Raw genomic sequence first — 27,308 nt, 5'->3', positions numbered from 1 at the left:
ACCATAATTCATTGTACAGTGACACATTTTTTGTTATTTTGGTTCTGTACTCTAGCACTTTGAGTTTGAAAGGATACAATGACAATGAGGTTGAAGTGCAGACTGTCAGTTTTAATTTGAGGGTATTTTCATCCACATCGGATGAACCGTTTGAACATGTTAATTTGATTTTAATTTTGATTCCAAGTTTAAGGCAAATATTGACTGAATCCTGGCCTGAGTGTCTGGAATCAATGTGCAACTGGATATAGCACAGGGAAGCATCAGGAAACCCAAAATTGGTATCGCTATCATGGGTCAGCTGTGACTTACAACTCTGAAACAATGATATAGGGATGCTTTGTAGAGCAAAGTTATTTGAATTTGTCTTAGACAGCAAGGTAGAGCTTTGATGATTATACTGGAGAAGTGTGTAGTTCTGCAATAATTGAGGACCATACACTATGGGGTTTGCCGTATTGTGGAACTATGGATAATTGGACACATTAAGAATGGAACAAAATGTACCTTTTAATATTTAAGACTGGAATCAATAAATAAAAAAACAGAAGGATGTAAAGTAAACAGAAGTCCAAATATGTGACAATATGCACTGCACATACATTCCAGCAGAAAAATATTCAATTTTCTGATGCACATCACATGCAGCTGCTGTAATTGCTGTTCTGGGTTAATGGACATCTATTTAAAAGGACCCGACTTGTCTTACTTTTCATGGGCGTTTGGACACCCTTATTTGTTTTTGTTTTCTTTTTTAAATCCACAACAAGCTTGTTATGACAGTCTAATGTCCTTTTCATATAGCTTGTATTTTATTTTGTTAAGATTTATGGTTTGCCGCAAGTGTTTTCTGGGAAAGTATCTATGTTCCCAGGGTCCTAAGTTCTACTGTACCTGACGAAACGTTGTGAACAATTTTTCATAATTTCTTGGAAAATATAATTATTATTGAGGACTTCTGAGCATAGCTAAGCCATTTGTTTGCTGATAGACCTAGCTGACATCATTTTCTGGAGTAAGACAGAAAATCATTGATTTACTGTCTCTGTCTCTATCTACTGAACACATAAGATTTCATGTAGAGCTGGGAAACATAGGACCCTTTGTCATGTTCCCATTGTGTGTCATATAAATCTGGGGAACATAGGACCCTGGGAAAATAGGACCCTGGGAACATAGGAATGACCCATATTTTCTCATCTTTTTTTCATTCTCTTTTGGAATTCATTCATAGGCTACTGCACGGCAAGAATGACATTTACATTTGCACTAGATTTATCATTTCATCGTGAATTATATGCATTTCAATGTCTTCTGTGTGATACATAATTGCACACAAAGTTGCAAAAAAAAACTAAGGTACTTCTTATTCTAACACATGTAGCTAACGTGCGCTACATTTGTTTTCGGCTTCCAAATAGAACAAATAATCAAAGCTTAGGTTTTGACCTTGTAAATATGTATAGCTATACAGGAGGTGCTGAAAAGAATACGTAGTTTAAGTTAGCGTTGACAAATGACAGTGATTTGCAGTATATCCACTGTCACTCATTTTGTTGACATTAAACTAGTTTTTAAAAACTAGCACAATCCGAGATTGAGGAAGTAAGTGTACTGTAAGAGTGACATACAGATAGAGCAATGGGAGCAAAGGATGTTCAAGTCTTTGCCCACCCACTTCTTAAATTAACCAATTGTAGTTAACACACGAGACTTCCGTTACGGCGATTTAGACATGTTTCATTGTACGATCTATTCGGAGGGGGCAGCCTGGCCATTACACGAACGAGCAACGTGTGTGATAGTGGTTTATTTAGTAGTGTCTGTCTTCTTGTGTTTGTTTTGAGAAAACTGAACAGATTTGACTCTCAGGAGTGCACGTAACAGAGTTATTTACTTTGGTTCAAATGTCGATAATTGTTTTTGGCTGAGAGACACTGTTAGCTATCGCAAACTATCAACTCTCAGCCGGTGACGGAGAGCTGCAAAGAAAGTGTAGCTAGCTGGTCTTGATTTCAAAAGCCTTTACCGCATGGTTCAGTTGTTTCACTTAGTACAGTTATAGTTTTTGCTATATTGTGTTCCCAAACAGTACAGATAGCTCACCGAAATAATTTGTTCATTTCAGCTGATTGGTGTTTTTTTATTTTGACTTCAGTCTGCAAGATCGCTATCCTGGAAAAGAGCTTTATCACCACTGCATTACAGTAGTCTCTGCTATCCGGCTATCGGAGGATGGTGTCCCGCGTCGCAACGTAGATAAAGGTAGCTAAAGTCAAGACTTCTGGACTGCGTGTGTCGTAATTTGTCACCCATCGTGGATCAAGCTTGGTAGTAAAAATTAGATCACGGAGACGTTACTCACAGACTTCTAGCTAACAGTAAGCTAGCCAACGATTGCAGGAACTGACCAAATTGGTATTTGGTAGCCAAAATAACTCTGTAAATCGAAACATATAGCGAAAAGCGTGCTTTTTGTTTTCAGGAATATCCAATGTTCGTTGTACGTCACTACATTTCCAAGCTAGCGACCCCCATCTAACATTTAGCAGGTAGGTGAGCTGGTACAATTTGAGAAGTGTGCAGTTGTGTAGGTTTTCGGTGACCGCTAAATTGCTATCTGATAATCGCGAGTAATACTCTTGCTTGTTGCTAGCTTGTTGTAGAGGTGTTGTTGCTGTTGAGCTAGCTAACTGGGTAGCTAGCGAAGTAAACCATCCACGCCTGCGTAAGAAAACAGACAGTTGTTATTTATAGTAAGAATAAGTATAAAATGAATGGGTTTAGTACTGAAGAGGACAGCCACGATGGGCCTCCGGCTCCGCCGTTTTACGGACAGAGCTGCTGTCTTATCGATGACGGGGAGCGCTGCGGCCGATCCGCTGGAAACGCGTCCTTCAGCAAGAGGATTCAGAAAAGCATATCCCAGAAGAAACTCAAGCTGGACATTGACAAAAGCGTAAGTAATGCTCTGCATGTTAAATCAGACCTGTGAGCAAGAGAAAGTAACGTATTTCGTGTCTAGTAAATGTAAGGAACAGCATTATGATTGAACTTTGCGAGTAATAGACTAACTGTTCAGAGCTAGTAAGTAGTAATAGTCGTCAGTTGCAGTATTACAATATATGCGGTATTCGTGTTTTTCTGTTGTTTATTCGTGGTAGCTTTGGGTTTTGTTTCATAACGGCTGGAGTGTCTGGTTCCAGCCAACGAAGTTGTTTGTAGCCATTAGCCAGCTCTGTTAGCACTGGCGTTTTACTTCTACTCCACGCCTCCTAGAGTTTTCCCCAAAGATGGCTGTTGCTAAGGAGGGCACAACGCCGCCTCGGGAATCCTAATCCTCTCTGTTGATTATAAAACCGGAAACAATGTAACTTTTGCGAGCCTTAGATTGTTGTATTTATTGCGTCCCTGATCTCACGGACTGCATATACTTTGCCTTTAAAACAAAGCGAAATCTTGCATGCATGTAACCCTCGTTTAACTTCCCGTCTGTGACATCGAACCGTAACGTTTGTAGAGTACACAATAGGGGGCACTTTCAATTTGACTCCACTTTTTTGCATCCTGAAAGTCATCCCAAAAGTGTCTGAATTTTTAAAATCTAAATATATAATAGACCGTTAGATTAAAAATAAAGGTACGTAAGCAGCAGGTTTGATGAGGAATGTACTACTTTATCGCAATGCCGCTGCATTAATATCCGATGTTTTCTACAGTGGTGTAATCTAATTTTTTCAACTATATAGTTGATGTTGCCTACTGACACAGTACAATTTAGTCTTAGAGCTAAGTGCAATAAAATACTGTATATTGGTGCACGTGACAGACCCCACCATATTACCCAGAACAGGAAATTGTTCTAGACCTGGTTGTGGCATGTGGTCCTGACTACAACATGAACCTGAATTACTGATATTTTAAAAAATATCATTTTTGCATATTATAAATCATAGCAGAAGACTGAAGACCTTATATTTAAAAGACAAACAAAGTACTCCGAGTTTGGCTTTTCACTGTCAACTTTTCTAGTCTTCTGTGTGTTTTTTTGAAGACCCTCAATGCAGATGTTTTCATTTCCTGCATTTCTAGAAGGAGATTTTGAAAAAGTAAATATTTTTGTTTCTACAGAAAGCAGGCTCAGGTTAAAGTTACCAGGGCTGAAACCACAAAACTCCCCTCGCAGCGTGTCTAGAAAGGAGCCGAATGGTCTGATTCGCGTTTGTTTTCAGGTGCGGCACTTGTACATTTGTGACTTTCACAAGAACTTCATCCAGAGCGTCCGCAACAAGAGGAAGAGAAAGGCCAGTGATGATGGCGGGGAGTCGCCCGACCGGGACGTTGAAGTGCCAGAGGTGCGTATGACGTGAATACAGAATCTGTGCTCAGGGCTACCTGTAGCATACGAGTGCGCAGTGGATGGCTGTAGCTTAAATCTTATCTTTCGTGCTAATTTTGTGTCTGTATTCCCCCCCTTACATGTGGGAGGTTCCCAAAAGAAGTTGTGGTCTCAGGCTTATAGTTTTGTGCTTATTAGAGTTTCTCAAACCAGTCAACATTTTCATTTCAGAAGTTAACAAATTAAAATAGGAAATGTTTTGCTAATAGTCTTTTTGTAGAGTTAAATAGACGAGCAGAGTCCATTAATGGCTGTTTTGGTTGCAGGTTGACTTGTTCCAGCTGCAGGTGAACACACTGCGACGCTACAAACGACACTACAAACTGCAGACCAGGCCAGGCCTGAACAAAGCACAGCTGGCAGAGGTAACTCACTCCCCCCTGCCCTAACCCCTTCACTTCATAACCCACTCTCTCGCTCACTCTGTCCTACCCTAACCCCTTCACTTCATAACCCACTCTCTCCCTCACTCTGTCCTACCCTAACCCCTTCACTTCATAACCCACTCTCTCCATTCTCTACATTCTTACATATTCAAATCCTCATTATGACTTTGCTGCTCATACACACAGAGACTTAGTCATTGTGCTCACCACTACAAATCATGTGCACAAGGATGGTGGCAGGCTAAATAGACTAATTCTTCTGTGCTTTATTGTTAAAAATAGCTACACTAAGAAGAGGTACATTTTTCCAAGATATTTATTTATTTATTTATTTTCAGACTGTTAGTCGCCACTTCCGGAATATTCCTGTGAATGAGAAGGAAACTCTGACGTACTTCATATATATGGTGAAGAGCAACAAAAGTCGTCTGGACCAGAAGTCTGACGGCAGTAAACTGGAATAAAGGTTTTTTTTTTGTTTGTTTGTTTTTTTTTACTTTTGTTTTTCAGAGTGTGTAAGCATGTATATTAAATTTGTTAGGACTTTACAGATTCAATGTGTTAAAAGCTTATATTGGGTATAAATATATATGTACAAGCATACAGAACACAAGCATTGTCAGTAGAAGAAATATGTAGTACCATTACATTGAGAGAGATTTCTTTTTTTGCTTTGTTTTAATTTCTTTTTCCTTTTTAAAATTGGTGCTGACTGTTGATTCTGCTCTACAAAGTGTATATTATTGTGCCAAACTGCAGTGTGTAAAATATTCATAAAACTTGTGTTTTTAATGGATACTATGGTGGTGATATAGTCAGAGACAGTTTTGTTGGATCTATATGTGCAGGCTTTAAAAGTCTTCTAAACAGGGTCCTTTGTTGTGACGGAAGGTTAGTTCTCTGTTTCTCCCTTGGGGTTCTCCACAGATGGGTCTTCCACAGGGCTCCCTTCCGGATCCTTCCATATCTCACACATTCCCAGTCACAGCCAACACATCACTCACAAAACATGCTTTCCTTGCTGTGTCCTTGCTGTGTAATACTCTGCATTCTACTTACGTGAGAGTGGTTCTTCCCCTCATTGTCTATTTAAGTTTCATCTCTTATCTTGTGAAATGTTAATATTTTAGTCATTTTGATGAGCGTATGAACTCCTCACTAAAATCAAGGGAAAGTTAACATTAAATGTCCAATGGTTAATCCTCTCCCATGTGGTTTTGTTAGAATTTATGTGAACGGTCACTGTACTTGAACTATAGGCCCGACGTAAACGGCAGCGGTTTTGTTGGAATGCTGCACTCGTCATGTTTTGAGGGGGATTTATTTAAACAAAACTCACTCTGTTTTTATGCTGGATCAATGGTTATCAAAATGGAGAGTCCTGGGGAGGGGTGGGTAGGGGGGGTATGGGGGGTTGGCAGGTGCATGTGTTGGGGAAAATTAATTTATCATACATGCACTTGTCAGATTAATGCTGCACATGCAGCTGATTTGAAGGGTTAAAAACATTTTAGCAGGCTGCTGGGTAGCTCATCTTGTTAAGGCACTATTCTAGTGTGTGGATTATACACCAGGCCATGGCTGCAGCAGCCTCATAGGATGTTGTATAATTGGCCGAAGTATTGCCTGGGGAAAGGGAGATCGTGCACCAGTGGCTCCCTCTAGTCAAGCTGGGCACGGAGAGTGTGTCTGCACAATCTGCACATGAGAAGTCCTCCTCAGACTCCTTGTCTGAAAGCATATGGTAATAGTTATCCTGTAGGGTCGCATGTAATCGGCCACACCGCGGCCGTTTGTGTTGACCGGGGAGGGTGGGATTTCATTCAGAAGGACGCCCGTCTCATCGCACATCGCCAACCCCCGTCTGGTCCGTCGAACGGCCGCAGTCGTCCTGTACAAGCTACACGTGACGTGTTCTCCAGCTCACCGGCAGACTCTGGAGTAAGAAAAGCAGTGGATGCTATTCTGTGCTTGTTTGCACTCTTCCAAATTGACAGTGTGCTTATCACTGGACAAATATTGGTAAAATGAAAATAAAAAAAGTACATTATTCCATATTGGAAAGTATATTTGGCTACATTTGAGTAAGGAGTAGGTCACAGAAAATGCAGTCCTACTGAAGGGGGGCCATGGGCTCGGCTATTGAGAATCCCTGTGCTGGATCACAGCTCACAGAGGACCTGACTGAACAACTGTGCCCAGCACGGTTTCTGCCGGGTGTTTCCCTCAAGACCCTCAGAGCGGCTGTTTTCATTAATGTGCTGAGATGCGGTCACAGCGACTTTCTGAATTCTCACTCTGTACTGGTTTATTTCAATTCTGAAGTGGAGGTCAAGTCTCAAGCACTGAAGACTGGCCCTATTTTTTTGGAAGCAAAATAAAAATTTTTACTGTATGCTTTTTATTTTTTAAAATGTACATTTATGCCAAAAACAATTGCGGCGTAATTGAGAAAATACAAGTCGGGTCATGTTTTTATTTTTATGAAATGGGTGGTCACAAGACATTGGTATTGCTGTGGAATGCTTTCAATGAACACTTGATTGTAGTCCATAGTAATTGTCACTGTCAAGACTGTCATAACTCTAGGATCTGAATGTACTCTGGGGCTTTGAGAGGGTGTTTGGAATGTATAAACCTGTCCCAGATTGTTTTGTTTTTTTTGTCCTTTTTGTTTGATGAGTAATTGTATCAGTAATAACTTGTGGTAGTGAGAGCAGTAGTGCTGTTTTTTTTTTTTTTTTTTTTTTTTTGCTTTATTGTAAGTTGCATAAGGAATTCTTTTTATTGTGTCTCCATGTTTTGTCAGACATTTTTACAGCTCAGAAAAAGTCACTTTTCCAAATACTGCACAGCTGCCTTGCAGTAGAAGCCCTGTAATATGCACTCCTGGCAAAACATTTTGTCATCAGCAGTATTTCCCTAACTCTGACTTCATCAGCAGTACTGCCCTAACTGACTCAATTCCTAGTACTGCATTAATTCCTGATTTATTTAGCAGTACTGCCATCTCCCAGCACAGGTGAAGCTTCACATATTGCCTTACTTTGATGTCATGTTAGCTATTGGTTGTCATGTGGAGATCTTATTTAAGTTGATTGTGCAGAGCACTGTGTTATCTGTCCTTTGCTGGCCCGTGGTATTGAGCTGTGATCATGTCATGTAGCATGACAACATGTAGCAGTATAATGTACACACTGCATGTTTGCTGTTCAGACCTATTTACTGTATTAGTTGTATGTTTGTACACATGGCTGCTTACTGCTTTTAATAAATGATCTGTACACAGAAAATGTTTTGTATTGTGATGATTTTGATGCTTGATCACTGACAGTTAAAATGGTAGGAAACATACGTTCTCATTAGTTGCAATACCTGTACCTCTGGATATGGGATTTCAGTCTATTATTAGATTGGCACATTTCTCATAATGATTCAGTCAGTAATCCTGTTGTAATGGTACCATCAATTATTGTTTGTTATAAAGATTCTTAAAGTTGATAAACCAGCTGTTATAATGATCAAACAAACCAGTAGATACACTTGCCATGATTACCCAGCCATAGCATTAATGTAGCTCATGACATGATGATGTAATATTTACTATCCATCGGGTGTAAGTATAACTATGCACCAGTTGCATTTATCAACACGTATAAAATGTATCCTACTTGTTATGCTCAAGAGTTTGATTTTATGTACAATATGTACAATATAACAATTTTATTCTGTTTTGTGTTCTTTGCGGACCCCAGGAAGAATAGCTGCTGCATGCTGCTAATGAGGATCCAAATAAACAAACAAATTGTCTTATCAATGTGGGCATGCAAGCTGGTCAGTAACTGCACACAACCTCAAAACTGGGTTACTCATTCGGGCTGCAGTACTCATAAGCATAAAGTCATGCATAAATCTGAAATGTCTGAAAATGCAGGAGCCTTCTCACAAAATATTTCTTTTTTTAATCAATGCAATATTTTGCCTAAAAATTGGTCCCAATGCCCAGATTAGGATGAAATCTATGCATATGCACAGGGGTGAGGATGGAATTCCTGCCCTCTTCTACTGCTTCTCACCACCACAACAAATGCGGATGAAGACAAACATTCAGGACCAAACGGCTTTCAGGAGACAAAGTCTGAAGAACAGTAACAAGGTACTGACATACTGGTATACCGTCCATCAGTATGTCGTGGCACTGTTCCTCCACCACAGATTTAACAAATAACATTTGTAGCAGTCAGTGGCCACCAGAGGGAAAACAAGCAGTGCAGTCTTCACAGCTCATTATTATAATGCATGTCATGCAAAGACGTACAGCCACTCTGATTCTCGTTGTCGCCAATATATAGATTGTTTTTTTTTTAAATTATTTTAATTTTAAGTATACTAAAATAACTGCATGCACTATAATAGATGTCTACAAAAAAATAACATGCTAATAAATTGACATGCTTAGGTAAAGCCATACATATTTTTAAAACAATATTTATGTATTATTTTCTACAAATCTGGAATGGCAAATAATATTTAAGGTACATTGCATCACTGCAACGTCATCTGACAATTCAAGAGAATACACGCGAGAAAACACTACTTCATTTCACTCTGATGTCCAAGAGCTGAGCTGCAGGTATTGCGTTGAAAGGTACACTGTGTAGACAGATCACAGGTGTCTGTGATATCCTGTGCAGGAGGAATCAGACTCTTGCTTTTCCTCCTGTACCAATCCGTGGCCACATCATCACGGAATCCTTCAGCCAACTTCAAGGCCAGATATGAGCCTTCTACACTAAATTACCTTACAGCAGCTGTAAGACACATTCCAAGGGAAATGCTGCCATGGCGATGTTCCACCACTAAATCGCAGCATAATCACTGTCTGATAATTCATGTCTAATGTCTGCATAATTTCCGCTATTTTGGATCATGATCAAATCCACAGTGTAGGCCTACATACCATATGCAGTATTCGTAGAGGTAATTTCTTATTTTCAAAAACCGTTTATGTGGTTTTCATAAATGGTACACTGATTAACCTTGTTCTGAAAGCTTATTTTCAACCGGCAAATGCCAATAATGCTGTTTTATTGAATTAAGGGGCAGATATGACGTTTATACAACGGATTTAATTCACCTAGCCTGCACACCAGAGATAGCCTACTATTTTTTACAAGCAACGATTCCGTGCCAACTTACGTTTACTGATTTATTTAGTGTGAGACAACGATGTTTAAACTACCGTTGGTTAGCTGTGCATATGTAATTGTAATTATTTGTACATTTGCTAGGGCACTTCTGATTTTGAGTACAGTAAATGCACTATGTCTCAATGCAATAAAGGCGTTACGGCAAGCAACAGCATAGCAAGACGAGCAAGAGACGTGCCACTCATTGAGCACTGTAGTAACTACTCACTAAACGGTCTATAGCTGCAGCAGACATGGCTGCAGTACAGCAAAGGCACGTATTCAGTCGTGCGGCCTTGTGTCAGACGCATTCACGCTGCGTGCTCGTCATCTTATACTTACGTGCGCACTCCCGTCCGTCGCGTGGTGAACTTCCATATTGTTGCTGTATGTTGAATTATATTCGATATTTTAAAGGGGTGCTCCTCTGTTTCTTATACCGAGATGTGTTAAATGCAAGTGGAAACTCTCATTTTTATATTGAGGCTAATTTGGTGTAGGTTTTGAGTGAAGAAAGACCAAAAAATCGTTTAATTGCGCAGTGCAACACAGTTCGGGTTCCCAGGCTGAAGGCGAATTTGGGAGTAACGTTGGTCTAGCTATCGCAAACTCGCCCAGCGAGGATTAGACAGAGGAGGGAAAGGGGAAATGGCCACTCAGGTGGACACTCTCTTACCCGGCAATCCTCTAACGAAACCGGAGGAGCATGGACATGCAAGCGGTGAAAATCCTGGAGATGACAGCATGGAGCATGTGGCGAAGCGGACGTCTAATGCAGGTGAGCACACATTTCGGAAAAGAGACGAGTCAGAGCAAGCAGGGCTCTCAGTCAAGGAGCAGAGCAAAATAGGCAGGTTATACGGGAGTAACAGTCGGAGACGGTTTAAAAAGAAAGTGATTTTCACGCACCGTCTCCTCATCTCGCAGACACTGACGCCCAAGCGGAGAAAGACGGAAAATGCAGCCAGAAGGACCTGGCCGTGGCACCCCCTCCGAAGGTGAACCCATGGACTAAGAAAAATAATGCTGTGTCCGTGGTCAATGTGAACGGACAACCCAGGCAAGGTGTGTACTCTTTGTTGCTAACGTTGGCCAATGTAATGGGCTGTAACGTCAATAAGCAATATGAGCTATTAGAGTTCTGTATTACTTTTGCTATGCTGATGACTGAGTCTGCTGCCTTGTGGCTTCGAAGAATTTCTAGCTAATTAGCCAGCAGTTTACGTTGTTGGGAGTGGTTCGATGGATAACGCTTGCCAATTTCGGCAATGTCAATGTATAGTAAGCTAGAACAACATTATGCTACGGTTTCACGAATAAACGTTATTTTATTCACATGGCCAATGGCTGTGTAAGGACATACTTTGTTCAAGCAAACGTTCAGTATTTCAGGCCCCAAAAGCTAGCTGGTGCTAACATTAGCTACATTGGAGATTGAGCGTACTACTGCGAGTTTGCTAAATTGTTATTCTACAGTAATGCTACTTCTCTTAGAAAGTGGTAGACTAGTTGTTTAAAAACACGATCTGGAAACAATTTAATAATTAACTAGCGATAGGAAAGAAACTAGTAATATATATCGTAATGTGAGTAACATTATCGAAATAAGTCGTGACTGGCTGGGCACATTCGTAAACAGTCCAAAGTCATTAGGTACGTTGGCTACTGTGTCGGTGAGTTTGCTTGCTAGCCAACCAAAATGCAGCAGGAGCCTGTTATTCTAATCCCACGTTGTCACTGAATTGGCAGTCGCACTATGCGCATGATAGTTGCTCCTTTCACGGTTTTAGTGCCTCAAATGAACATTTCCCACGTTCTTTTCGGTGTAATTTGCCAGCCTGTCACGACGATAGCCAGATAGCTAGCTATTGAGGGTGGTTTGTGTTTGACATACGTGCATGTCATTGGCAAATAGCGACAGAAACATGCTAACGCAAGTGTCTGACGTGGTGTAACGTTACTGGTGTAAATTACAAACTTACTGCTACGTTCAATAACACAGAGTTGAACGTAGCCAACGTTAAGACATTTTCATGTAGAATTTTCGTGGAAAACAGCCTACAGGCACACTGAAAATTGCAACCCAGAATGAGTGGCCAGTACATTGTGTTAATCTTTAACGCAACGCTAGCCAGAAAGACAGTTTGTCATCCTTGTGGGTTAGCCAGTTGATAGTGATGTCACGTGTCAGTTCTGCCATGTTCGAACTTGGCCGTGAAAACTCGCCCCAGTCAACTTTTTAAAAAATGTCTATGCGACTTTGGCGATGTCCGCAGAACAGCATTATTTGTATCGACTGCTACACGACGTGTGACACTGAGTGATTTCAAACTAGCTGAGCTTAACCAGCTAGTGACTAAAGCATGCTTTGTTGGGCTAAATTCTTCTTCTATGTTGTCCAGTAAACAATGTGGAGAGATGCTGGAGAAGGAATTTAGTATGTGGTAGAGAAAATGTGGCTGTTAAAAAGGGCAGGCTTAGTCCGTTTAGAAAAGTTTATATATTTCATTCTGTGGGGGTGGCGTGGAGAGCCTTACTGGAAACAGCCACGTAAGTAATACGGTTTTACTCGTCTTTGATTTAAAAACGGATGTAAACTTTTTTAAATGTCCGTTTTTTACTTGCAGATAGTTACATCTATACACTCGATTAGTCGCTTGGTCAAGTACAGGATTTTTAAAAATGGTTTTAAGAATAATAATTTTGTCGACGTTTCATGTGTGCATAATGAAATTGTTTACTCTTGAGCTGAGATCGTTCAGACGTAGGGTCATCTGGTGTAAGCAGGGTAATTCGGGGGAATGTGAGCAATGTTATGCACATGTGGAATTATAAAGCTTTTATTGTGAGATATTGCGTGCCTTCAGGTCCAGACATCCAGACACTGATGTCCTCACATGATCACAGAATACCTGCAACTGTAGCCCACCCTTAAAATGCATACAGACTGCATACAGTCTCCCTTGTGAAAGAGATTCTGTCTCAATGGGACTCTCCTGGTAAAATAAAGGTTAAATAAAATTTTCAGGGCTAAGAGTGAAAAACAAAAGGTCCTTGCCACAAACTGCAAGTGCAATGCTTACTAAATTTCTGTGTTGCCAATTACTCAATATTTCCCATCCAAGATGAGAAGGAAAATGAACTAAATGGAAAGGGAAAGTGTACAAAAGTAGTTCAGCACTCAGTTCGCTAAGGCTTTGCAAACATATGGGCTTTGTGCGGATCCCGGTCTCCTTAGCCAGTGTTTTAACAAAGTGTGTTATTTTCAATATGCACTGGACTCTAATTTTCAATGTTCGCCCTGCCAGTTTTATTCAGGGCCAGGAATAGACACAGCATTTCTCCGTTGTTTTTGTGGACAGATTCAACTAAATGCGTCTGCGCCTTGAAAACGATCACAGCTTCCTTTATTTTGATAGTCTGAACCCCAGATACGTTTTCTGTAGAGTCTGCAAATGGACATTGCAATCTGTGCGATTGGTCAATGTTAGAGTTGACTGCAGGTAGCGATCATGCTGCCAGCTGGATGTTGCGGTGAGCGAGAGTTTCAGTGACACCAGTAGCATTTCTACACAGCTCTATTCCCCCTGCCAGAGGAAGTGGGTAACAGGCAGTAGATGACACACCTGCCCATGTTTGATTATGGGATGCTTGAGTGACATGTCAAAGCTTCCGACCACTTCCTGGATGGGGTTGTCTTTTACTGCAAAAGACTGTAGAACACTAGGAATATGATTAATCTGCTGCGTATTATTTATTTATTTTGCATGAATTTTCCAAGGCTGGCAGTTGTGTCTAAATGACTTATAAGTTTATTTATTATGATGTAATAATGATTGCCGTTGTAGCTAACGTGTTTGTGTGTGAGTATGATATTGGCTAAGCGTATGTGTATGCAGTGTTGAGAGTTTCTGTGGTATTTGGCTTGTGGGCTGGGTTCATTGATAAAGTGTCTTAGGTTCCTTAGTAGTCTTCCATAGGGCTTTGAACTGCAGACACATTTTGGCTTGGTTTTCGGCTAGCATATTGTACCGTTCTTTGATTTGGCTATTCATTTGCCAAAGTTGTGTCATGCATTGGAGAAATTAGTGTTTACACGCAGTAATCCCACATCCTTTTAACACCTTAACTGGTTTACTTACCCAGGAGTAGGGGAAGTTGTCTGGGAAACGTACAGATATGTTGAAGCCGTGCTTACGCATTTTCCCCTGTGGCGCTGGTGCTTTTTCTGGTTCCTGAGCGTCATATAAGAGTGTGGTGTCTGTCTGCGGAAGACCCTGTCCTTTAGGAAAGCTTTCAGTCAGCAGCTGAAACAATGGGTAATGAGTGACTTCAGCCCTCATTACCTGCACAGCCTGGAGCTCTGCTGAGCCTCTCTCTGCACTGGCCTGCATCTGCCCAGTCACGCCAAACTAGCACCTGCAGGCCATGCAGCTTCTCGCAAAGCCAAAGATCAAGACAGGGGCGTGTTCCTTCTCTATCTCCATCTTTATGTAAAACCGCGTTATGTTAATGCTGCAATGGGATATCGTTCTGAGAGGCTCATTTTCATAATGTATTTCTGTATTCGGGCCGCAGGAGTGAATATTCAAATAGTCGCACCTCGATCCCCCCAGTTCTGCAAGTAATCTGTCGCTGCAAGAAATCCGCATTCGCTCAAACGTTCAGGCAGGGAGGTCAAAAATAGTGGTGAGAGGATATATTTTATTCCATTTTTGCTTGAATTTCCATTGGCATGCAAAGTCAGTATGTGATCAGTATCTTATGGAATATCTTTGTAACTAATGGTTCAGCTTCATCTGTAGGTTTTGTACTGCACTAACTAGTCTTTACAGATTATTGTGTGTGAATGTGTGAGTGTGTGTGTGTGTGTCTGTGTCTGTTGTATCTGTATCTTTTTGTTTCTTCACCAGATTAGATTTCCCCATTTTAGATGCTGTTTTGTGAGACTGGCTTTTTAACCTCAGTGGGTGTTGTGTTTGACTTTGCCTGGTTCCCTAAAAGCAAACATGCACATGATCTGTTGCTTGAATGCCAGAGCAAAACAGTGGCTAAAGTCCTGCAGCACACACCAGACCTAACCAAACCAGAGCCCAGTCATGTTTAGAGACTGCAAACACCACCTGTTTTCACTGTCTGTTCAGCAGATCTCTGTTGGCTTAACACATTGTCAGATGGCACCCACAGATTAGCACGTTTCATTGCCCCTTTTCCAAACTGCTACATCACCATTTCACAGCAGAAGCTGCAAGGAAGACCTGAGTGATAATTAACAAACGTTGCCAACACTTGCCACGTCCGCCAGCCGGCTATGAGCTCTTATCTGTGTCCTGAATGGCAGGGTCACAGTATGTACCAAATTCATGTGGCAAGACCTCAGGTTCACTTATGAGAAAGACTGTCTGTTTAATTCAGACCGGTGTGGCCGCAATGAGAAATACTTACTGCAGTGACTTCAAAATGTAGTCCTGGAGGGCTGCAGTCTGCAGGTTTTTGTGGTTTCTTTTCAGTCGGGAGACTTGGAAATGTGGTGTTTGGGTGTTTGATCCTGTCAGTAATTTAAGAGTGGCACCAAACCCAAGCAGACACTACAGCTCTATAGACACAGAATTTCAGCTCACTGGCTGTGGCTAATTTGAACTTTTGTGCTTATGCCAGAGACTGTTTGGCAAGTTGAGACCTGTGTCGTGATGGCTAAGTTTGTCTCTAATTCAGCCTGGTATGGTCATGGCTATGACCACCCAGCCAATTCAAACAAGTGTGGTTATGGCTAAGACTGTCTGGGTGACTTAAACTGTTGTGCTTACAGAAAGTCTTCCTTATTTTCACAGCACTAACATCTTATGACAATATAGAATTATTCCACTTGCGTTATATTTACTGTCTCGGTCAATTAGGTGTTGTCCGCCGATGGGCCGTTCTGTTTGAGAGTGATGTTTCAGTGATCTTTAGCGGAGATAGCCACAGAGGTTTTCTGTGAAACCGTGTGCAGACTTCTGGCCTCCAAAATGCTGAGTAAGAGTAGGAAATGCTAGTGTTACGCACAGCGAAGTCGTGCATTGCTCTTGATTTTACTTAATACAACAGGCATGGAGTACGCTACATTATCCAGAGCGCATGTCCGTGTAACCTAACCGAAAGTATGAGAACCAGAATTTTTGATAAACCTGAGCTGCTATTAAGAGTCTGTGCCCGTGAGTAGTGCTGGTTTGATGCTTTGGAGAGTCTGTGCTAGGCTTTTTGTGAATGGGCGTTTGGTGGTGTTGCTGGATGGTTCTAGATTGAGAGCGATGCTCCAACACTTTCTCGTGTTTTAATCACAGAAGCATCTCCACCAGCCAGGGTGGTGCGAGCTGGAGCCCCACGACCAAAGAGAGGTGGGAAGGTAAGTGATCCCTACACAAACCCCTCATCTGTGGTAACCAAACATATTCCTGGAGATCTATCATCTGAAAGGTTTTCATTTCAACCATAATTTGATACACCAGACTCTAATAATTAGCAGGCCAACGAGATCTTCTGAATTTTGTCCTCCACCCCTCCTCTCTCAGGTTGGAGATTTTGCTGATACCAACAGCTGGCCTACCCCAGGAGAGATTGCATCTAAAGACATGCAGGTAAGCCGTACTGCTGATAAATATTGGAACAGTGAAGCTGCTGTGTGTTCAAGCCCCTCAGGTGGTCCAGTAATGCCACTGACGGGTCAATGCCATGTAAGAGTGTGTTCATAGAGGGGTGGAGCTTATTGTCTACTGGTGTTTTTTTATTTATATTTATGCTTGTGTTGGAACCTCCAGGCCCCCAGAAAAGCCATCAGCAAGAAAGAGGAAAATAAAGCTGGAGAGAGAGAAGAGGAGGAGAGCAAGGAGAACCTGGAGGAGACCATGGAGGAGAGGAGCAGAGACGACGGCCCTCACAAAGCGCAGAGGAGGAGAGGCGAGTCCCCCGCACCACATCACCTGAAATCCCACCGTGCAGCAGGTTAGACAGGTTAATGAAGGCTAGCCTAGCGCTGCAGGCAGACCACACCAGCCTGGGGCCAGAAGCATACATTACCTGAAGGTCCGCAGGCTTCACCACAGAGCCACTGCCTGAAGTTCTGGAACATAAGACAGAAGAAGTGTGGATGTGTCAACTCTTTTCCCCTTTTACTTTTTTTCATCTTATCACTCATCTCCATTTCTCTGTCTCTTTCCTGCTCCCCCCTCTCTCTTCAGATTGAAGGATTCAGAGGATTGAAATGGGCGTGACAGGGGTGTTGGACAATCATTTTAGAAACCCCTCGCCCTGTTTCCCTTTCTTGTATTCTTCTGTCTCCCTCTCTCCCTCTCCCTGCTCCTTTCTCCTCTCCCTTTCTCCCATTCTCACTCCCCACCCCTCCTCCTGCTCCCCATCCCTCTCTCTCTCCCTCTCTCTGCCTCTCTATCCCTCTCCCTACTCCTCTCTCCCTCTCCCTCTCCTTGCTCCTCTTTCCCTCTCCCTCCTTCCCTCCTGCAGTGCTCAGATAAGGGCCACGTCAGTTTTTGGGGAGGTCATTTCCCATGTTGACTTTCTGGTGAGGCACTGACCCCTGCAGGAAAGCACCAGCACCGCATCACACAAACTAAAGGGAATACTTACTAACAAGACTTTAAACCGGCCTTATGTGGTCTTGGGAGAAGCAGATCTAACAGGATGTGGTCTTGATTTGAGCTAGAATATGCTGCGATGGCACGGGCTGGCATAGATCCAAGAAGATAGCAGTTGGATGTCATTGTAGAGCAGTCATTAAAAGGATTGCTGTGGACATTGTGTTTGAAAGTGCAGGAGAATAGAGGTGCTGACTCACGAGTGTCCCATTGTGTTGCAGGTAACAAACACAAGTGGGTTCCCCTGGTGATCGAGGTTGCCTCGGAGGGGCCCCGCGAACGCTCCGCCTCCCGGAACAACGCCCGGCAGAACGAGCCTGCCAAGACTCCCACCCCCAGGAACGACCTCAGCGGTGAGTGCACGGCTCTTTGTGTCTACACCCTGCTTTGTCTCCTTCTCTTCTGTACAGGCTGATCTGAGATCAGTACAGAGGGTTTCTCTGTACAGGCTAATCTGAGATAAGTACAGAGGATCTCTCTCTGTACAGGCTGACCTGAGATCAGTAGAGAAGATTGCTCTGTACAGGCCGATCTGAGATCAGTGGAGAAGATCGCTGTGTACTGGCTGACCTGAGATCAGTACTGAGGCTCTCTCTGTGTTGCAGACTGGCACAGCGGGAAATATGAGCGGGAGTGGAGGGATGACCAGGATGAGGTGTCGAGTGTGAAGAGCGAGGGCTCCCCCTTCCGCGGTGGATACAGGGGGCGTGGCCGGGGAAGAGGACGAGGCAGGGGGCGGGGCAGGGGCGGAGGCAGAGGTACCTGTCCCGTACTATTACAGCCACCTTGCAGTGACATTTTCACCTTTATCCTATGCTATTCGATGCAGTAATGGTGAGGTAAGCATTGTGTATAATCACGGTCTTTTTGGCTTTAGGACACTACGAGCACCAATATGTGTACAAGCCCTATGAAGGGAAGGAGGGAACATACAGCCACAAGTTCAACAACAGCAGCAGCATGACATACTACTACGATCACATGAGCAACAGTGAGCTGTACACCGTGGACCAGGGCCTGCTGAAGGACTACATCAAGCGGCAAATGTGAGTCCACTTTCTGTGTCCAAGGTCATCGGGAAGCCTGCAGAATGTAACTGCCTTTCCAAATGAATTTCACAGTCAGTCTCAATATCCTGCATTGTACTGAATGACAGGATATCCCCATTCTTTTGACATCACTGCAGTAGGTTCTCTTGTTTTTTTATTGCCCTCTGTGGCAATTTCAGTTTCCAGTTTCTGCAGCAAGTCTTGATTCAGTTGCAGGAGATACTATTTATCTCAGCAGGGAGCACTGATCTCCTTCTTTGTAGCGAGAACTACGTCAGTGTTCTCTCTCTGCAGTGTTTATTGTTTAAGTTTTCTCTGCGATGTGTACCGGTTCAGATTTGTCCCTACCTTGAGTACTATTTCAGATGTCTCCTTGCGTTGAGTAACGTTTCAGATTTGTCTCCCTACAGCGAGTACTATTTCAGCGTGGGGAATCTGGAGAGAGACTTTTTCTTGCGGCGGAAGATGGACGCAGAGGGTTTCCTGCCCCTCACCCTCATCGCCGGATTCCACCGAGTGCAGGCGCTCACCACCGACCTCAGCCTCATCCTGGAGGTCAGCCACGCCCACTTTCTTATTACAGTTGATATTATTTCTCTCAACGTTTTCCCTTAACCAAGTCTGTCTTACAGAACATGGCTTATTAAAATCAGTGTGGATGTTTGTCTCTTAATTTGGTTGAATTGTCGGCGTGTTTCCTGGTCAACAGGGCTATTTCTGTACAGGCCCAGAGCAACTTTAGGAACAGAACTGAACCGAACTCTAAAGGCTGAGTCCTTTTTCACCTGCAGGCTCTGAAGGACAGCAAGGTGGTGGACTGTGTTAACCTGAAGGTCAGGGCTAAGGAGGAGCCAGAGAAGTGGCCCCTCCCTGGCCTCTCTGTGTCCGGCCACACCCACACCGACTTCTCCCGGCTCATAGACTGCCCCGAATTCATCCCCCGTCAAGCCTGCCAAGAACAGACAGGTGACCGCACACTCATTCACTCTCTTACACACACACACACACACACACACACATACAGACTCACGCACACAGATGACCACTCACAAATATTACAGATTAGTGAGTGTTGAGAGCTGTGTTGAGCTGTAATATTCAGGCGGTGAGTAACATGCTGCTCTGTAACAGTGGTTCCAGTGGACGTCTCTCCTGAGCTGCGCCAGAGTGAGGACCTGGGGTCCCTGAAGGCCACGCCCAAAGGGCTGTCTGCCAGCCTGCCTGACCTGGACTCGGACTCCTGGATCGAGGTGAAGAAGAGGCCACGCCCATCACCTGCCAGACCAAAGGTAATGTTCACTTGCTGCTTCATGCGATAATGCTCCTTAAGACCACACATGTGACACCTGCCTCCCCTGTATTTGGTCTGTGACTCTGCCACTACTCTCATATATTGATAATAGCCCCACCCCTTCCTCATATACTTATGTTAGCCCCACCCCTCTGCCTACATATGCATAATTAGCCTGCCCCTCCCAAATGTATATCCCCCTTATTGACGGTTGCTCCCTTAATATACAGAAGCCAGAGGAGGCCCGGTCACACCCTGGCCCTTCCCCTGGGGCAGAGCCAGAGGCTGAGGAGCTGGACTTCCTCTTCGATGAAGAGATGGAGCCACAGATGGACGGCCGGAGAAACACCTTCACCGACTGGTCGGACGAGGACTCGGACGGCGAGATCGACGACCACGACGTAAACAAGATCCTCATCGTGACCCAGACGCCGCCCTACCTGCGCAAGCACCCCGGCGGGGACCGCACCGGCAACCACACCTCCCGCTCCAAGCTCACCGCCGAGCTGTCCAAGGTCATCAACGACGGGCTGTACTACTACGAGCAGGACCTGTGGGAAGACAGCAACGAGCCCGAGTACACCACCATCAAGGTGAGCCCCGTTGCCTCGGCAGCTAGTCACAAATAACTCTTTTACAGATCGTTCTTTGAAACTACAGCCGAGATTAAATATAGTCCAGAGAATCGCCCTGTGAAACTGCGTTGGTGTAAATTAGCAACATAATCTCCCTTTTAAACTGTAGAACACGTGCTCCTAAGTTGAAAAATTCAGGAACACACTAATGCATCTCAGTTGGTATATGTTACTTTTCCGGTTAGCTCACATCAGTTTTCAGGAGCAAATGCTCCTAAAATGGGAGCACTGTAGAGCCCTGAATTGTTCCTGCAGAACCACCCTGTTCCCACACCTTTCTGTCTCGTCTGCAGCAGGAAGTTGAGAACTTCAAGAAGGTGCATCTGATAAGCCGGGAGCAGTTTGACTGCCTGGCCCCCGAAGCGCCGGTTGACCCCCATCAAGAAGTTCCCCCCGGACCCCCACGTCCCAGTCAGAGTAAGTTTGGACTACCCTTCAGTCTGCATACTGCACATTATTGCATTATCATGCACATAAGTGGATTCTGGATCTGATCCGGTCATAGGATCTGAGTGGATTCCTTACTGAAGGCCAGTGGATCTGACTGGATTCCTTACTGAGAAGCAGTTGATCTGAATGTATTTGTTACTGAAAGGCAATGGATCCAAGTGGATTCTTTACTGAAATGCAGTGGATCTGAGTGGATTCCTTGCTGAAAGGCAGTGGATCTGAGTGGATTACTTGCTGAAAGGCCATTGGTCTGAGTGGATTCCGTACAGAGGAACAGTGGATCTGTGTGGATTCCTTGCTGAAGGGCAGTGGATCTGAGTGGATCCTTGCTGAAGGGCAGTGGATCTGAGTGGATCCTTGCTGAAGGGCAGTGGATCTGAGTGGATTCTGTTCTGAAAGCCAGTGGATCTGACTGGATTCCTTACTGAGAAACAGTTGATCTGAATGTATTTGTTACTGAAAGGCAGTGGATCCAAGCGGATTCCTTACTGAAAGGAAGTGGATCTGAGTGGATTCCTTGCTGGAGAGCAGTGGATCTGAGCAGATTCCTTACTGAAAGGCAGTGGATCTGAGTGGAGTCCTTGCTGAAGGGCAGTGGATCTGAGTGGATTCCGTTCTGAAGGCCAGTGGATCTGACTGGATTCCATACTGAGAAGCAGTTGATCTGAATGTATTTGTTACTGAAAGGCAGTGGATCCAAGCGGATTCCTTACTGAAAGGATGTGGATCTGAGCAGATTCCTTACTGAAAGGGAGTGGATCTGAGTGGATTCCTTGTTGAAGAGCAGTGGATTTGAGTGGACCCTATGCTCTTTATGGCATCTCCTCTGTCTTCTCAGTCCCCACAGACGATTTGGCAAACAAACTGTTTGGAGCCCCAGAACCATCGACAATCGCCCGCTCCCTACCGACGACGGTGCCCGAGTCCCCCGTCCACCGCAGCACCCGCACACCCCGAACGCCCCGCACCCCACGGCTAAAGGACCCCACACAGACACCCCGCTTCTACCCTGTGGTGAAGGAGGGGCGGCCTGTCGATGCCAAGGTAACCCAGGCCATATGTGTCCGTGTTCATGTGTGCGTGTGTGTGTGGGTGTGTGTGTGTGCTCGTGCTCGTGCTCGGGTGTGCATATGTGCCTGTGTGTGTGTGTGTGTGTCTTTAACGGATTTGTGTGTCTCAGACTCCGCTGAAGAGGAAGACGCGCCACAGTGCTAACCCCCCCATGGAGAGCCATGTGGGCTGGGTGATGGACTCCCGCGAGCATCGGCCCCGAACCACGTCTGTCAGGTACACCATTGCATCTGTAAACCACACTCAAAGTACATTTACTCCGGCACACTTGTAAACCAGTGTTACAAACCATGAATTTTGTGGAGAGTCGCCAGTTTCAGGTTGTCACGTCACAAATCTTAAATTTCATGGAATGTAAAGCAGTCTTCAGGGGAAAAGAATGCTGAATTTAAAACGTAACATATTCAGCTGTCCACCACGGTTTACTGAACACCAGACATGGCATCCAACGCTACACTCTTATTCCACCTGCACACCTGTGCACCTGTACACTCCACTCTCACCATACCTGCACACCTGTAAATCACACATTTACTACACCTGCTTACCTATACAGTACAGCTGCACACTCTGTGTCTTCCAAGTTTAGTTTTTTATGGCTCACTCTGTTCCCTCTGTAGCTCCAATGCCAGCCCTTCTGAGGGCACCCCAGCCTTGGGAAACTATGGGTGCACGCCGCAGTCCCTCCCCAAATTCCAGCACCCGTCCCACGAGCTGCTGAAGGAGAACGGCTTCACCCAGCATGTGTACCACAAGTACCGCCGACGCTGTTTGAACGGTACGCCAAAGCATTTTATACACAGCCGCCAAACCTGCGTGTGGGTCCCCATGAGGGCTGAGTCTGTCTTCTGGTCCCCATGAGGGCTCATACCCTGTCTGCTGGTCCCCATGAGGGCTCATAGCCTGTCTGCTGGTCCCCATGAGGGCTCATAGCCTGTGTGCTGGTCCCCATGAGGGCTCATAGCCTGTGTGTGGGTCCCCATGAGGGCTGAGCCTGTGTGCTGGTCCCCATGAGGGCTCATAGCCTGTGTGCTGGTCCCCATGAGGGCTCTTAGCCTGTATGCTGGTCCCCATGAGGGCTCTTAGCCTGTGTGCTGGTCCCCATGAGGGCTCTTAGCCTGTGTGTGGGTCCCCATGAGGGCTGATAGCCTGTGTGCGGGTCCCCATGAGGGCTGATGGCCTGACTGCTGGTCCCCTTGAGAGCTAAAGGCTAATTTCTCTCTCCCTCCTCACAGAGCGCAAGCGCCTTGGCATCGGCCAGTCTCAGGAGATGAACACGCTGTTCCGCTTCTGGTCCTTCTTCCTGCGCGACCACTTCAACCGGAAGATGTACGAGGAGTTCCGACAGCTGGCCGTGGAGGATGGGAGAGAGGGGTACAGGTGAGCCCACACCGTGCTGTCTAAAACTGTGCCTCATCTGTGCTTTACACTCACGATCAGTCAGTGACCCTAATATCGCACTACAACTGTTGAGACAGTAACCCATACTGGACTTAAGATGGCGTGCTGTGTGGATTGATTAGTACACTTGGGTGATTGATTAGTGCACTGTCTGGATTAATTTGCATATTGTGCAGATTAGTACGTGATCCAGACTGTTATATTTACACAGTGGTGATATATTAGCATATTATATGGATTGCTTAATGCACAGTGGGGATTGATCAATATACTGTACACATTTGTACATCGTCCTCCTGTTCTCGGTGTTCCAGGTACGGGCTAGAGTGTCTGTTTAGGTATTTCAGCTACGGACTGGAGAGGAAGTTTAGACCCGACGTATTCACAGACTTCCAGGAGGAAACCATGAAGGATTATGAAGCTGGTGAGGTTTCTGCAGCTCGACCAAAGATATGTAATGTGCTTCTTGAGCTGTCTCTCTGAACCCGTTTCCCTGTCGCTTCTGTAGGCCAGCTGTACGGCCTTGAGAAGTTTTGGGCATTCCTGAAATACTCCAAGACGAAAAACATGGAAATCAACTCCAAATTGCAGGAATATCTGAGCAAATTCAAACGACTGGAGGATTTCCGAGTGGATGTGAGTATTGCTGCGTGGCGGTCATGTGATTGATATTCTTTCCACACCTCTAGTCAAAAACAGAAACCGAAGACCAATAATATTCAGTGGCAGCACTGCAGCACTTTCTGTTGTGTAGAAGTTACTGTGACTGTCCCAGACCAGTCACTATGATCATTTTTGTATTTATGAGATTGCAATAAATATTTTTATTTAAAAAAAACTGGTGTCCCCAAGAATCATAAGAGAACCAACCATGATCTCAATTCTAAGCGAGAACATTGTGATTCTCGTTTTATACAGGATACAGCCACGCCTACGATGTTGCTGCTTCCAGATCTGGGGGCAGTCTCAGTTCTATTGAAATACCTCATGATGGCCGTTTCTCAAGTGCGTCTGTCTGTCTGTCCTTATAGCTGCCGATGGAGGATGGGGGCCGCCGCCGCCACCCCCCTTTCCCCGTCGGCCAATCGGATGCCGGCTCCGTCCACCCCGCGCAGGGCGCCCCCAAAGAGGACCGCAAATCCACGACTCACAGAGGCGCCGCATCCGATCGCAAACCCCAGCAGTGACCTGCCTCCTTCGCTTATCGCCATGGGCTCCACAGTGCTGATGCTAACATAGACATGCCTGGTGCTAACAAGGACCTCTCCAGAGCGCACACACACACACACACACACACATACACACACGCCCCAGGGCTAATGAGGACCTCCCCAGGCCACTTACATCCCAGCGCTAAGGAGGACCTGTCCACTGCACACATCCCAGTGCTAATGAGGACCTGTCTACTGCACACATCCCAGTGCTAATGAGGACCTGTCCAATGCACACATCCCAGTGCTAATGAGGACCTGTCCACTGCACACATCCCAGTGCTAATGAGGACCTGTCTACTGCACACATCCCAGTGCTAATGAGGACCTGTCTACTGCACACATCCCAGTGCTAATGAGGACCTGTCCACTGCACACATCCCAGTGCTAATGAGGACCTGTCTACTGCACACATCCCAGTGCTAATGAGGACCTGTCCACTGCACACATCCCAGTGCTAATGAGGACCTGACCAATACACACATCCCAGCGCTAACTGGGACCTGCCCAGGCCACACACATCCCAGTGGTAAGGTTGGCATGGCCACAGCACGCACGTCCTCATGCTAACGAGGGCCTGTCCTAAAAGCACGCGTCTCTGTGCTAATGCTAACATGGGCCTGACCCGACCAACACATCCCCAGCCCTAATGTGGACCTGTCCGGAACTTTCACCGCTTAAAGCCTCAGGATTGAGAATCAAGGTTCTTCCTATTAAAGACTTTTAAAATAAGGAATATATACATGCTTTTTTTTAATAGTTTATTTTTAAACATTTCCCAGTGGAGACGCCCACAGGTGCGGATGGATGGGGACCTGTGTTTTGTGCTTGGTTTTCCTTTACTTTTCGGGTTTCTCTTCTACGTTTTTGGAGGGTGTGGGGAAGGTCCCCATCCCGCACCATCATGCTGGCCAGAGGACAGGGAGCTACCTCCCCTGCAACATTTCATGGACTCTTGGGCTGAACCTTTACTGGATTGGTTGGGAACAGAGAACTCAAAACTCACCCTGGGACCCTATCTTGCCTTACAGTCAGCCTGGCTATTCTATGCTACCATCCCCCGATGCTAAAAACCTGCAGCCACCCGCCCCCCCCAATACTTTTCCTCCCCTAACTACAACCTCTCATATCCCAGTGAGCCCCCATACCCTCCCACCCCTAACTACAGCTTCTCGTACCCCAGTGAACCCCCATACTCTCCCACCCCTAACTACAACCTCTCATATCCGAGTGAACCCCCATACTCTCCCACCCTTAACCTCAGCCTCTTGTACCCCAGTGAGCCCCCATACCCTACCACCCCTAACTACAGCCTCTCATACCCCAGTGAACCCCCATACTCTCCCACCCCTAACTACACCCTCTCATATCCCAGTGAACCCCCATACTCTCCCACCCCTAACTACAGCCTCTCATATCCCAGTGAACCCCCATACTCTGAGCTGAATACTTGAGAAAGGATTATTTCACAGATTACCTTCTGCTGCTGGTGCTTTGGGCAAATCCATGGGGCCTCCCGGCATCACCCCCACCCCCATCCCCCCATCTTACATCTGCTTACCATTTAAAATCATATTGGGATAATTACTTGGATTTATGGGCAAAACAAAATCTTTGCCTTTTTGTATATATGTGTTTTATTCTCTTTTTTTAAAGAAATGGTGTCATGTAATCTTTTAATGCTTTTAGGTTTCTTTTTGTGGAGTTCTAAATTCTTTTTCTGCTAATGAAATGTGCTGATGTGCTAAGCGTTGCATATGCAAGTTGAAGTGGGCAAAGTTCTGACCATCAAAGGGAAACTGAAATTAGAAGTCTGCACAAAGCTGGTTTTTTTTAATTTTTTAAAAAGCCCATCTGTTTACAAAAGTGTTTGCTGACATTGTGTCCATCCAGCAATAGCTGGAGTCAGATATGAGGACTTCTGTGAACTCCTGCCACACACACACACACACACGCACACAAACACTTGGTCATGCAAACAAGCACAGGCTTCCAAAAGCACACACAGACCCACTCGCACCAAGGAGCCACCCTGCTTCCTTTCAGCGTGTCCAGCCTCAAAATGTGTCTGTTGGTGTTCCTGTAAAAGCACTCATGGCAGAAACAAAAACTTGTGTTATTGGTTCCATTTTTGGTCTCGAGTGCTTTTTACCATCAAGGTTGAATATATCCATGCTGAAAGAGAAAAGCTTGAGCAGAATAGTATTTCAGTAAACAATACCCTGGGTAACACTAAGGAGCAGCGCAATCACAAAGTGATTCATCTCAAATCTTTTACTTGGAATTCCAAACCTCCCCATTGGCCCATAATCCTCTATGGCAGTAGTTAGGGGCGTGGCCTATGGAGGAAAGTAGCAGTGTTTTTTTTTCTGTTGGGCTGCGGGAGCCACAAGTGGCAGAAAGCCATAATTAATAATCCAGCATAGTGTCTATATTTCATCACCATAAAAGAAAATCCAAGGCGTAAAAAAATTAATTAAATTTAAAGAACGTAATCTATTGGACAAATGTAAAATACTTGAATGAGATCCTGTGTTTAAAAAAAAAACAAAAAACATTTATTATTCATATCTGCTTTGTAGGCTGATGTGATTGGCT

The 27,308-nt window shown here is 44.7% G+C and overlaps 2 protein-coding genes across 4 annotated transcripts; both read left to right on the top strand.

The window, feature by feature from the left end:
- Positions 1 to 1,720: 1,720 nt before the first annotated feature.
- LOC135250262 (histone deacetylase complex subunit SAP30L-like) lies at positions 1,721 to 8,078 on the top strand. Of its 2 annotated transcripts, XM_064326371.1 has the most exons (7): positions 1,721 to 1,794; positions 2,159 to 2,265; positions 2,486 to 2,552; positions 2,788 to 2,959; positions 4,233 to 4,355; positions 4,666 to 4,764; positions 5,124 to 8,078. In XM_064326371.1, the coding sequence occupies exons 1-7, from the start codon at positions 1,736 to 1,738 to the stop codon at positions 5,247 to 5,249; spliced, it is 753 nt and encodes a 250-aa protein (XP_064182441.1). In that variant the 5' UTR covers positions 1,721 to 1,735; the 3' UTR covers positions 5,250 to 8,078. The 2 variants fall into 2 exon arrangements, with proteins under 2 accessions (XP_064182441.1, XP_064182442.1); XM_064326372.1 differs by having other exon boundaries at positions 1,737 to 2,959.
- A 2,206-nt stretch (positions 8,079 to 10,284) lies between these two features.
- Positions 10,285 to 26,543, top strand: LOC135250261 (la-related protein 1-like). Of its 2 annotated transcripts, XM_064326369.1 has the most exons (20): positions 10,285 to 10,752; positions 10,902 to 11,039; positions 16,298 to 16,359; positions 16,526 to 16,591; positions 16,772 to 16,910; positions 17,824 to 17,955; positions 18,208 to 18,360; positions 18,480 to 18,648; positions 19,062 to 19,206; positions 19,443 to 19,617; positions 19,783 to 19,940; positions 20,173 to 20,535; positions 20,871 to 20,994; positions 21,866 to 22,071; positions 22,208 to 22,314; positions 22,719 to 22,876; positions 23,334 to 23,478; positions 23,814 to 23,923; positions 24,008 to 24,135; positions 24,531 to 26,543. In XM_064326369.1, the coding sequence occupies exons 1-20, from the start codon at positions 10,623 to 10,625 to the stop codon at positions 24,684 to 24,686; spliced, it is 2,964 nt and encodes a 987-aa protein (XP_064182439.1). In that variant the 5' UTR covers positions 10,285 to 10,622; the 3' UTR covers positions 24,687 to 26,543. The 2 variants fall into 2 exon arrangements, with proteins under 2 accessions (XP_064182439.1, XP_064182440.1); XM_064326370.1 differs by lacking the exons at positions 10,285 to 10,752; positions 10,902 to 11,039 and adding an exon at positions 12,166 to 12,524.
- Positions 26,544 to 27,308: the final 765 nt, after the last annotated feature.

This window comes from Anguilla rostrata, chromosome 3, assembly GCF_018555375.3.
Source record: "Anguilla rostrata isolate EN2019 chromosome 3, ASM1855537v3, whole genome shotgun sequence".
NCBI lineage: Eukaryota > Metazoa > Chordata > Actinopteri > Anguilliformes > Anguillidae > Anguilla > Anguilla rostrata.
This window is presented reverse-complemented; position numbering and strand designations above follow the sequence as displayed.

What these genes read in the sequence shown, in the direction of transcription:
- LOC135250262 (XM_064326371.1), top strand. Translation starts at nt 1,736, where the DNA reads ATGTTTCATTGTACGATCTATTCGGAGGGGGCAGCCTGGCCATTACAC. An exon ending in AGCTGGACATTGACAAAAGC is followed by an intron (nt 2,960 to 4,232) that starts GTAAGTAATGCT and finishes GTTTGTTTTCAG; the next exon opens with GTGCGGCACTTGTACATTTG. An exon ending in GGGACGTTGAAGTGCCAGAG is followed by an intron (nt 4,356 to 4,665) that starts GTGCGTATGACG and finishes TTTTGGTTGCAG; the next exon opens with GTTGACTTGTTCCAGCTGCA.
- LOC135250261 (XM_064326369.1), top strand. Translation starts at nt 10,623, where the DNA reads ATGGCCACTCAGGTGGACACTCTCTTACCCGGCAATCCTCTAACGAAA. An exon ending in GAAGCGGACGTCTAATGCAG is followed by an intron (nt 10,753 to 10,901) that starts GTGAGCACACAT and finishes CTCATCTCGCAG; the next exon opens with ACACTGACGCCCAAGCGGAG. An exon ending in TGGAGGATTTCCGAGTGGAT is followed by an intron (nt 24,136 to 24,530) that starts GTGAGTATTGCT and finishes CTGTCCTTATAG; the next exon opens with CTGCCGATGGAGGATGGGGG.